The 13,223-nt window shown below is 34.9% G+C and overlaps 1 protein-coding gene across 1 annotated transcript; it reads left to right on the forward strand.

The window, feature by feature from the left end:
* The first annotated feature begins 2,431 nt into the window (after positions 1-2,431).
* On the forward strand, positions 2,432-3,297 carry LOC133183253 (histone H1-delta-like). The gene has a single exon (XM_061318214.1). The coding sequence runs from the start codon at positions 2,471-2,473 to the stop codon at positions 3,050-3,052; it is 582 nt and encodes a 193-aa protein (XP_061174198.1). The 5' UTR covers positions 2,432-2,470; the 3' UTR covers positions 3,053-3,297.
* The last annotated feature ends 9,926 nt before the right edge of the window (positions 3,298-13,223 follow it).

A 13,223-nucleotide genomic window follows, 5' to 3' on the forward strand; every position in this document is an offset into this window, starting at 1 on the left:
CGCACAAATGTTTCATTTAATGATGAAGTTAATATAAGAGACATCAAAATTTTTGACAGAAAAAAATTTGAGTTTTCCATGGAAGTCAACTTTTTGTAATCAATGTACAATGATCACTATATGTGCAAAATATTTATTGCATTTGACGATATAAAATAAATTAATATATAACAGATGTTCTAAATGCATGATGCGCATTAAAATCACATGTATGAAATCTTTCTATTTTTCATCAAATTCAAATTGCACCCAGTGTTTATAATACCTTCGTAGGAGTGAGCCCTAAGGCCTGTATACATGTATGATAAGATAAGATAAGATAAGATATGTTTTATTACTAATTCAGTGCCCAAATGAGCATAAAGAGAACAAACTTACAAGAGAAAGGCCTAAAATATAGTTGAAAGAAAAAAAAAATCATTTAGACATACATGCACCTATATAAACATGTACATAAAATAGACATATGACTCTTCAATGTATATATACATATATATACACATATACATACATACACACACATACACACACACACATATACATATATATATACATATATATACATACATATACACATATACATATACATACATATATATATATATATATATATATATATATATATATATATATATATATATATATATATATATATATATATATATATATATATATATACATACATACATACACATACATACACATACACACATACACATATATACACACATTGTGGTAGGGGGCATCAACATAAAATGACAATTAATGCACATGCATTTTCAGACTTAATGTTTATAAGATAGAATATTAAAAAAAATGCAAAGTATATTAGTAGTAAAGACTGAAGTACACATGAATTGAAAAATTATGTATTTTCTAACATTTTTACTTTTATTATTTTTTTATGAGGTTTTTTCTCTTAATAAAAGATTTGGATAAAAAGTCACATAGTTTAAATAATATATTGTGATCTTCATTTGTCATAATCCATAAAAATTTTTGATTGTTGGACAGAGTGTTGAAATTTTTATAATTGTCACTTAAAAAGTTGAACAAAACTTTCCTTTCTTCATTATATAAAAAACAATTTGTAAGGAAATGGATTTCATCTTCAATACAATTTGAATTACAAAGAGTGTGTATCATGCATGTATTTATCCAAGATCACATTGCTTCTCATCAAGACTAAATATAAGTTCTTCGTTATCATTCTATTCTATAATCTGATCATTTTCTAATGAGAAGAATTCTGTGATAACTATATATATTAAATTACTTTTTGGTAAAATATTAAGGATTCAAGATTGTCTTTTTCCAAAGAATGATCCGTTAATTCTTTTTATTACGCGTGCACATCACTTTCATGAATGAGAAAACATGAATGCGCTCTAAAATTTAATCAAATGTAAAAAGGAATTAAATTACATGTAAAATATATCATAATATTGTAGGATTTCTTAGTCAACGTCAAGAAAGTCAAAGTATATATCAGTGGTTCAAAAAAATTTTTTTTACTATTTTGCTTTAAAAAAAAAATTGGACGCCATGACATATATAAACTTCGCCGAACTCTGAATGATGTAGTATGTCGATGTAAAAAAGAATTTGAGGAAAACCTAATTTCATTACATTCAAAAGACGTCATTCAATTAATATCAGATAACCATGTTTGTTTCCCTCTTTACTTTTCAGCTTAATCGAAATCCATTTCACAACAAACTTCTCTGATGATAAAATGGAGGCCATTTTTACTAATAAAGTCCGACAACATGCGATCAGAAATTTGCCACAAACACAAGTAAACGACCTCTCTGAGCCAAAACTTTGACAGAAAACATTTCTAAATATTTCAAAGAGTATATTAGTGAATAATTCATGCTTCACAACAAATTGTTACTTTAGAAAACACTTCGACCTTTTTATCATGCAAAACAGTAATGAAATGCCTGTGCTCCATTTTGTGTTTGGAAGCTGTGCTTAAATTGAATAAACCCATTAACCTCAGCGCATTAAAATGATACCCATGTCAAAAACTTAAAAAAGGATATCATATCTTTCTTTTCCAATTAATATGTCAATTTAAAACTTTTAATTACAAATTTACTACTTAATTTTAATGCACTCATGCGAGAATTCAGTTGTCATCTTTCGCATAAAATCTTCTTTTTCTGGAAGAAAAGATAATTATATTTGTTTCTAAATTCATTTTATATATTTTTTTGAATATGATAAATCTAATGTCAATCTTCCTAAATTTTACAATTGTCGCATTCGTAAGAAAACTGCCCAAGAACACAACCTTAAAACACAATTCATGTAGATTTCCTTGTCAGCCATGCAACTCTGTGTTTATTGATTGGGTGCTCTCCACGACGTCCGCGCTACACTAATATATTGCGGCGCACATGTTTAAACGTCATACTACTTCTTGTTCAGTGAACGGACTAGAAGCGGAAAAATTACAACAAAAATGGCAGACGTAACTGACGTTCCAGTTAAGAAGACCCCCAAAAAGAAGACTGCAGCCAAGCCAAAGAAACATGCGGACCATCCTAAATATTTGGACATGGTCATTACAGCGATCAAGGCCCTGAAAGAAAGGAAAGGATCCTCCAGACATGCCATTGTCAAGTATGTACAAAGTAACAACAAGGTTGGAGATGACAAAGCAAAGGTTAACACGAGGGTGAAAGCAGCACTAAGAAACGGAGTGAGAAGTGGCGCCCTGAAACAGACAAAAGGCGTTGGAGCCCAAGGTCGATTTAGTCTTGGAGAGAAAAAAGCCGCAGTCAAGAAACCCAAGGCAGCTAAGAAACAGAAATCCCCCGTCAAGAAGCCCAAAGTAAAGAAACCTAAGGCAGCTAAGAAACCGGCGGGTGAGAAGAAGACGAAGAAGGTAAAGAAAGCTTCGCCAAAGAAAGTCAAGGCAGCTAAACCAAAAGCTGCCAAACCCAAGGCAGCCAAAAAATCGCCGAAGAAGGCTAAGGCAGCAAAACCTAAGAAGGCCAAGTCTCCAAAGAAAACCGGAGCTAAGAAAGTCGCAAAGAAGTGAAGGACAGACCAGTGCCCGTTGTCTTAGTACAACGCAGTGACATTTAAAGCCCTTTTAAGGGCTTACAAATTTTTCGAAAAGATGCTTTCAGTAGCGACGTTATAAGAAACGAATACTGTAGAAAACCTGAATCGCTAACCAACGGGTTTAATTCGCTCTTGCTCCTGTAAGCAGTGGGAGACGGATTCTAACCCAATGGCTGCGACACGGACACTTGATTGTTTTTGTGATAAATTTTTAAGCTATATAGTATTATTATACTATGAGTTAAAATTTTATAACAGATGCAATTGCCAGCTGTGGGCTGCGACAATGACAGGACAGTTTTGTACTAGTGTTTGGGAAGGTAAAAGTTGATGGGGGGGGGGGGGTGTTCTGTATTAGACTAGGGGCAAATTGAAAAGGGAGTACACGTGAGAAGTACATAAATGTGTTATATATACCTCTTTTAGTTGGTTTAAATTGCAATTTTATTAATTTGTTATATACATTGACATACAGTGTATTTCGGGTGAGAGACCAGTTGTACATTAAATATTGTTAGTAAGGTCAGCACTTACTGCATTCTGAGAAACGGACAATTCGGAACTAACAAAAGCGTTTTCCCCCTATCAGAGTTGTTGTTGTTTTGTTTTTTTATTTTTTGTTTTTTTTTTTTTTTTTTGAGGTGATCTGAATTAGAGTTATTCCTCTTTGTATGCTTAATAACAGTTGCGCTAACCATGCAAAAGATTTATATAGGGGTGAGAAGTTTAAAAAGTACTTTTACACTAATTCAAAAACTAAATGCTATGAACACATTCAACATCTAACTTTGTATAATATGGAAATTATGGAGTATTAAATTTCAGTTTTGTTAGATTTTGAGAAGTTGTAGAGCATTGTGATTGTTGTTTAGATTGCCGTTTGATTTTTTAATCCTACAATAGATAAATTATCCACTATGAATACTTGTATCTTGCCTTTGACTTATAAAGTTTTTAACACCGATTTTCAGAGTATATAGTGTCAATAAGCTTTAAATGATATACAGTGTTTTAAGGAATATAACATTTCAAAGAATTTTTATTTTCTGTCAGTCATATAAGTCATTTTGATTAAAATACCATAGGCGTCAGAATCGGGGGAGGGGAGGGGGTGCTTAGCCCCCCCCCGCCACTTCTTTGGCAAAGATAGACAAACATGTAATATAGGCATTGAATATTGGGGCGTGGTTTAGCCCCCCCCCCCCACTTTCAACAGGCACATTGTCGTGTAATCAAAGAAGGGTAAGTGGTAGCGTTTAAAAAAAAATTGGTACTGAAAGAAGTTCGATCCTACCCCCACCCCACCCCCCATGAAATAGGATTTTTCGGGTTTGGACAATTTTCAATTTTCCTTTTATTTTTTTCATTATTATTTTTATTTATTTATTTATTTATTTATTTATTTATTTATTTATTTATTTATTTATTTATTTATTTATTTATTTATTTATTTATTTATTTATTTATTTTGCTTGTCAAGTTTTTCCAGGCTTGAAATTTTTTGTCTTTCAATTACCCCCCCCCCTTTTCAATTTGCTTCCGACGCCTATGAATACATTTGTTTGTCGTAACTTCAATGTCTTAGAAGAAAATCAGATTTTATAGTAGAAATCGATATTTACGCTAATATAGCCGATCACTGTGTAGTTTTTATGTTGAATTAAGAAGCTTGAAATCGTCCACATATCTCTTTCTTTCATTGTTGCATTGTCCAACATTTAAGCTACATATGCATATTATCCGAATATCACACCCTTCACAATACGTATGACAATTTTTACAATAATTTTAATATAATTATCGAATTTTGATGTCGATCGCCACAAAACAAAAACAAATACTTTGCCATCCGTATATACTGAAATGAACTTGTAGCTTTGCTGAAAAATGTGATTAAGTTAAACTTTTTTTTTAATATCAAGAACAATTATGCTATTATAAATGGAATGGTATAAAACAAAAACTGTTTTTCTGTATTTATCAAATATTGCCCCACTTTTATTATAAATCTAGTGATTATATATTTATCAAATATTGCCCCACTTTTATTATAAATCTAGTGATTATATATTTATCAAATATTGCCCCACTTTTATTATAAATCTAGTGATTATATATTTATCAAATATTGCCCCACTTTTATTATAAATCTAGTGATTATATATAAATTTTTCACAAAAATATGTAGGAGAACAAGACTGTTTCTTTAGAATTAAAGTGACCTACAAGTCAAGCAGTAAATATACCTTTAATTAACATTGAGATAATTAAGTAACAACAATACAATATGACGACAAATTTCAGACAAATATTTATGCTACCGATGTTTACGTTACCATGTTTTAAATCTGAACTGAAATTAAATTCTAAAGCTTTTTGAACAGATTTGAGGGTGAAACATTATTATGTTTTATAAAAAAAAAAAAAAAAAAAAAAAAAAAAAGATAAATACAGGTATTGTTTAATTTCTCATTGGGTTTTTTTTTTCTGAAAAAGAAGTGCAGAGGTGCAAATGGAAGTGCAAATGTGAGGAACATTTACTTTAATATTCTTTTTTGCAGCTGTATGATTTCAAAATATTATTCGCAGGTAGAGTAGTGGTTTAAAATCTGAATGTTTCCATTTTGAGCAATTTGTTTACTTTGTACAGTTTCAAGTGCGAAGTATTTATACGTTACCAGTCGTACTGTAAATATAAAACAAAACTGTTTGTGCTTCTAAGAGTTTGTATTTGTTGCTTGTTTGGTGTGTAAAGGGTAGAGATAACGAACAGCACTTGATCAACTCATAAAGATTTATCATTATATAGTCTTGAGAAAGAAGATGGGCGAACAAGGTGACCGAAATGCCTATAGTGCGACAAACGTGAAGGTGAAAAAATTAAATCTTAATTATTTATAACAAAATTTTCTTCTAAATTTCATCTAACATTAAAGTATACTTTATGAAAAATCTCCACAGTTTGCAAAAATCTCACAAAGATTGAAATCATTTGCCTATGAAATAGCAGACACACACTAAAAAAGGATCATTTTCTCATACTTTAATACAATTTTTCGATATGAATGGGTCTTCGCTCCATTTTTTGAAAGTTTATCCTCAAAGTTTGCGTAAAAATGTACATCTTTTTGTTAGTAAAAATATGGAGCAAAGACCCACTATACCTTAAAAATACACTTTTATGACACAACATTCGCATCTTTCCGAGAAATAATTGGTCCATTTATTCAAGGGTCATGTCACAAACATGATTTAAATGCCACTATTCATCAAGAGTTATGTAGCAAGGTGGTTAGCGTGATGGTCTCAAAGGAAAATGATACTCAGGATTTTTATTGCTAGGGTTCGAACCCCGCAAGTAACACATCATTTTTATGGCCCCGTAATCGAAGATTCGGGGGTATATAGTTTTTGCCATGTCCGTCTATCTGTCTGTTTGTCTGTTTATCCGTTCGTCTGATTGTCCGCAAAAACTTTAACATTTGCCTATAACTTTTGATTGGTTGGCGCTATGTTTTTCATATTTCACATGTGTATTTCTTGTGACAAGACCTTCCTTTGGGTAGCAACATATTTAACCTCTTGAACTTGACCTTAGTGTTTGACCCACTTTTGCCAAAATTTTCCCAACTTTAACCGTGGCCATGACGTTTGATCAGTTGGTGATATATAGCTTTTATATTTCTCATGTGTATTCATCTTGACAAGACATTCCCATGATATATGTAAATATTTTTCACTTTTTGACCTTGAAGTTTGACCTACTTTTGAAAAATTTTAACTTTGGCCATAACTTTTGAGCAGTTAGTACTAGGGCTTTCAAATTTCACAGGTATATTCCTTGTGACAAGACCTTTCTTTGGATACCAACAATTTTGACCTTGACCTTCAGGTTTGTCCTACTTTTGAAAAACTTTAACTTTGGCCATGACTTTTGAGCATTTGGGACTAGGCCTTTCAAATTTCACTTTCGTATATTCCTTGTGACAAGACCTTCCTTTGAATACCAACACTTTTGACCTTTTGACATTGACCTTGGAGTTTGACCTACTTTTGAAAAACTTCAACCTTCGCCATAACTTTTGAAAGTTGGTGCCAGGGCTTTTATATTTTGCATGTGTATTTTATATGACAAGGTCTTCCCCTGCATACCATTAATTTTGACCCTTTCATCTATACCTTGGAGTTTGACGCACTATTAGAAAGCATTAACCTTGACCATAACTTTTCAATATTTGGTGTTTGGGCTTTCATATTTACCAGGTTTATCCACTGACACAAGTCCTTTCTTTGGATAACAACATTTTTGATCTCTTGACCTTGGAGTTTACCTTGTATTTAAGAAACTTTGACCTTTGCCATAAGCTGCCATACGGGGCATCAGTGTTTCACACTACTTGTTTAATTAATATCAATAAATTTTTGCCAAGAAAATTTTCCTCAGAAAAGTGTTAATCTATTTTAAGTTATGATCCTTGAAGTGTGCTTCGAACAATTACTGGCTCAAGGTAAAAGGGTCCACAGGGCTATTATATACGGCCATAAAATTTAGGCTGAAGTGGTACCACCAAGTGGTGCCAAGGGCGGGTTACGTATTTCAAGCAGCTATTATACCTCTTATCTTATAAGTGTGCTTTAAATCATTACTGTGCAAGATAGAAGATTTCTAGGACTATCTTTCCCGCAATCGGTTTGAGGCTGTAACGGCACCACCAAGTGGTGCCAACGGTGGGGAACATCTTTCATGCTTTCATTTTTCAACCATCAATGACCACTAGAACAAACTAACACTAAACTGGAAAAAAGTTAAGGGCCTTAGGGAGTATCCTTTGTCAACTTTTTGACAGGTTCCAATGACTAGAAAAGGCCAGTTAGGTAACCTGAACTTTGTTGTTTTTCACATTGTCTATTGATATACAGATTAAAAGTCAGATGTTATACCCCTTATCTTTGAAGTGTGCTTCAAATCATTACTGGGGCAAGGTAGAGGGCCCCTAGGACTATCATTTCCCGCTATCAGAATGTTGCTGTAGTGGTACCACCAAGTGGTGCCATGGGTGGGGGACGTATTTCAAGCATTCATTTTGAAAGCATCTTTGACTACTAGAACAAAGTAACACTAGTGAAAGGTTAAGGACCTTAGGGAGAACCACTTGCCAGGTTTTGGAAGTGTCCCTAGGAAAGGAAGGGGCCAGTAAGCCAACCTGAAATTTGTTGGTTTTCACTTTGTGTTTTAATATACGGGTTAAAGGTCAGCTATTATACCTCTTATCTTTGAAGTGTGCTTCAAATCATTATTGGGGCAAGGTAGAGGGTCCCTTGGACTATCATTTCCCGCTATCAGAATGTTGCTGTAGTGGTACCACCAAGTGGTGCCATGGGTGGGGTACGTATTTCAAGCATTCATATTGAAAGCATTTTTGGCTACCAGAACAAAGTAACACTAGTGAAAGGTTAAGGACCTTAGGGAGAACCACTTGCCAGGTTTTCGAAGGGTCGTGTTGAAGAAAAAGGGCCAGTAAGCTAACCTGAACTTTGTTATTTTTCACTTTGTGTTTTAATATACGGGTTAAAGGTCAGCTATTATACCCCCTTAACTTTGAAGTGTGCTTCAAATCATTACTGGGGCAAGGTAGAGGGCCCCTACGACTATCATTTCCCGCTATCAGAATGTTGCTGTAGTGGTACCACCAAGTGGTGCCATGGGTGGGGCACGTATTTCAAGCATTCATTTTGAAAGCATCTTTGGCTACTAGAACAAAGTAACACGAGTGAAAGGTTGAGGACCTTAGAGAGAACAACTTCCCAGGTTTCTGAAGGGTCCCGACAAAGAAAAAGGGCCAGTAAGCTAACCTGAAATTTGTTGTTTTTCGTTTGTGTTTTAATATACGGGTTAAAGGTCAGCTATTATACCCCTTATCTTTGAAGTGTGCTTCAAATCATTATTGGGGCAAGGTAGAGGGCCCCTAGGACTATCATTTCTTGCTATTAAAATGTTGCTGTAGTGGTACCACCAAGTGGTGCCATGGGTGGGGTACGTATTTCAAGCATTCATTTTGAAAGCATCTTTGACTACTAGAACAAAGTAACACTAGTGAAAGGTTAAGGACCTTAGGGAGAACCACTTGCCAGGTTTAGGGTCCTGTTGAAGAAAAAGGGCCAGTAAGCTAACCAGAACTTTGTTGTTTTTCACTTTTTATTTTGATATACGGGTTAAGGGACAGCAATTACACCCCTTATCTTTGAAGTGTGCTTCAAATCATTACTAGGGCAAGGTAGAAGGCCCCTACGACTATCATTTCCCGCTATCAGAATGTTGCTGTAGTGGTACCACCAAGTGGTGCCATGAGTGGGGGACGTATTTCAAGCATTCATTTTGAAAGCATCTTTGACTACTAGAACAAAGTAACACTAGTGAAAGGTTGAGGACCTTAGGGAGAACCATTTGCCAGGTTTTCGAAGGGTCCTGTTGAAGAAAAAGGGCCAGTTAGCTAACCTGAACTTTGTTGTTTTTCACTTTGTGTTTTAATATACGGGTTAAAGGTCAGTTAATATACCCTTTATCTTTGAAGTGTGCTTCAAATCATTACTGGGGCAATGTAGAGGGCCCCTAGGACTATCATTTCCTGCTATCAGAATGTTGCTGTAGTGGTACCACCAAGTGGTGCCATGGGTGGGGTACGTATTTCAAGCATTCATTTTGAAAGCATCTTTGGTTACTAGAACAAAGTAACACTAGTGAAAGGTTAAGGACCTTAGGGAGAACCACTTGCCAGGTTTTGGAAGTGTCCCTGGGAAAAGAAGGGGCCAGTTAGCTAACCTGAACTTTGTTGTTTTTCACTTTGTGTTTTAATATACGGGTTAAAGGTCAGTTAATATACCCTTTATCTTTGAAGCGTGCTTCAAATCATTACTGGGGCAATGTAGAGGGCCCCTAGGACTATCATTTCCTGCTATCAGAATGTTTCTGTAGTGGTACCACCAAGTGGTGCCATGGGTGGGGTACGTATTTCAAGCATTCTTTTTGAAAGCATCTTTGGCTACTAGAACAAAGTAACACTAGTGAAAGGTTAAGGACCTTAGGGAAAACCACTTGCCAGGTTTTGGAAGTGTCCTGTTGAAGGAAAAGGGCCAGTAAGCTAACCTGAACTTTGTTGTTTTTACACTTCAAAGGTAAGGGAGGTAGTAGTCTTTCTTTAACTTCATCTCACAATGCAATGTAAAGAAAAGTTTGGTTTAGTCTACTGGTCCCTTCCAGGTCCAGAGAGCCGGAGATCCCTCAAAAAGTTGACAAGATATACTAAATGAGAATACTTACCCATAGCAGTGCTATTTTAAATGTTGTCCAAAGATGACAAAGAGAAAATTGCTAACAATTTGGTCCCAAACCTTAACACTACTTAATGGCACCCCTACAACCCAAATGTGACAGTGGGAAACGATAGCCCTATTTTGCCTCAGTCTTGGTTGAATGCACTATTCAAAGGCAAGGTTGATAATTGCTGATATTTAACTCTTTCAAACAATAGATCGTCCTTGGGTGGAGGGTATGCAGTGACCTTGAATCAATTTTTTAGATGAAAGATCAACGTCAGTAAATAGCTTTGCATAAGAAAACTTTGTTCAGAGTATGTCTTCTCTCTCCTTGGCCTTACCTGGCTCAAACTTTACTCACAGAGTATCCATTGGCGAAGGGTGTTCAAGGACTTGAGCCATTTTTTTCAAACAAATGTCAAGGTAAAGAAAACCTCCTTGTGTAAAATCCTTGTTCAGAGCATATTTTCTCCCCGCTTGGCTCTTTTGAGCTCATACTTTATACTTAGAGTCCTCTCGGGTAGAGGGTTTGCGGTGACATTGAGCCAATTTTCTAGATGAAAGGTGAAGGTAAGAAAATCTCTTTGCATAAACATATACTTGTCTAGAGCAAACGTTCTTTCTAATTTTTATAGATGAAAGGTCAAAGTCAGTAAACTCTTTGTGTACAATCCTTGTCCAGGGTTTATTTTTTTCTCTCGTTTGCCCTACCTGGATGAAACATTTATTTTCTAGGATGGTTGTCAAGTTTATAGAAAACTTCTGCAAATAAATTTCTTTTTCATTTTTCCTTCCATCCAGGTCACAAAGAAAACTACAACTGAGTTCAAGGCTTAAATCCATTACAAAATACATGACTGTTTTCATATTTTGAGTATGCAAAAATGAACCAAATTATGTTCGAAAATTACTCACATAGACCCTCACCAGACTTGTTTCAGACCGGTAAACGGGTAAACAGGGTACAAATACCATAATTACTATATGGGCCTGTACAAAATTGGACTAGGCAGCAATTAATCATCATTATTCTAATCAAAATAACAAGAAACACACTAGAGGTGTGATAAAATATATAGAGAAACAAAGGGTTAATTTCTATTGTAAAACGTTATATTTTGTATGTTGTTAAACCATTCCCTCACGTTGATTTGGTCCCTCCCTTCGACAAGAACCAAATATCATGGCACTTTGGAAAAGTTTGCTAACATAAACTCACCCTATGAATGCAAAATTTTGGGAACAGCTTTATATTGAGTATTTTGTTAGGCAAGTGTTCCACCCCACCCCCACCCCCCACCCCAACCACCACCAGCCTTTATTTTTAGCTCATTTGATCTGACGGATCAAATAAACTTTTATTTCTGATTATAATCTCTGTTGTTGTTGTTGTCTTTGGCGTAAAATTTTTACAATATTATCTTCTCAAGAACTGCTGGACCAGTTTAAACAAAATTGCCTAAAAGTTTCCTCGGGTAAAGGGGATTTAAGTTTGTTCAAATAAGGGTAAAGCTCATTTTAAGGAGATATAAGATGACTGAAAATTTCAAAAGTCTTATTCTCAAGAACCACTGAGTCAGAAAAGTTTGATTTATTTGAAAGCTTCATAACATAGTGTAGATTTAATTTGTCCACACATGACCCCCAGGGATAGAGTGGGGCCATAAGAGGCAATTAAAGTTTTATAATGGAACGTATAAGAAATACAAACTTTTCAAGACCCACTTGGCAAGAGCAATGGAATCTTATTGCGATAGCTTCATTACATATTATGGAATCAAAATTGTTTTTACAAAGCACTACTCCTCCTACCGTTTTATCTAATTTGAATGAGACTGTACAAGTAGATTATACTAAGATACATTATTCTGTTAATCTTCTTTAAAGAGATTTAGTTGAACAGTGTTGTCATGGTTAGTAAGGTAGATACAGTCAAACCTCATTATCTCAAACTAGATGGGGCCACTATTAAAGTTTGAGATATCCGATGATTCGAGACAACCTTGAATTTATACATGTTATAGGTGGATTCATGAATCCCTATTTGACCCCCAGGGTGAAAATGAAAACTCCAAAACATTATTGCACATCTACAGGACACCACCCTCCATTTTCCATAAGATGATTAGGCTACTGTGTACAAGAGGCCCAGCGGCCACATCGCTAACTTGAGCACTGTGGCTAGGAAAAAAGCAAAAATCAGTTTAGTATTGAAAAGCTTAAATGCATAAGTGGTCCCAAACTACCCCTAAAAGGGAGTGGGGATATGATTTGAACAAATTAAGATCTACACTAACTCAGGATGCTTACATAATTTTTTGACTGTGACTTTTTTCTCTACAAGTTTGAACTTTTATTGTGGCCCCACCCTACCGCTGGAGGTCATGATTTGAATAAACTTGAATCTATACCACCTGCAGATGCTTCCATATATATTTGACAAAAGATTTTTCCTATATATTCCTATGTAAAACTTTGATCGTTCATTGTGGCCCCACCCTTACCTGGGGGTCATGATTTGAACAAACTTGAATCTAAACCACCTGAGGATGCTTCCACATAATTTTGACCAATCATAGCTTTGCTGTTCTTGAGAAGAAGATTTTTGAAGATTTTTCCTATATACTTTATGAAAACTTTGATCTTCCATTGTGGCCCCACCCTACCTCCGGGGGTCATGATTTGAACAAATTTGAATCTATACCACCTGCAGATGCTTCCATATATATTTGACCAATTATAGCTTTGCTGTTCTTGAGAAGAAGTTTTTTCCTATATACTCCTATGTTAAACTTTGATCGACCATTGTGGCCCCACCCTACCCCGGGGAT

This window comes from Saccostrea echinata, unplaced genomic scaffold (assembly GCF_033153115.1).
Source record: "Saccostrea echinata isolate AGI-Se365-2 ecotype Australia unplaced genomic scaffold, CSIRO_AGI_Sech_v1 ptg000009l, whole genome shotgun sequence".
In the NCBI taxonomy this organism is placed as follows: Eukaryota; Metazoa; Mollusca; class Bivalvia; order Ostreida; family Ostreidae; genus Saccostrea; species Saccostrea echinata.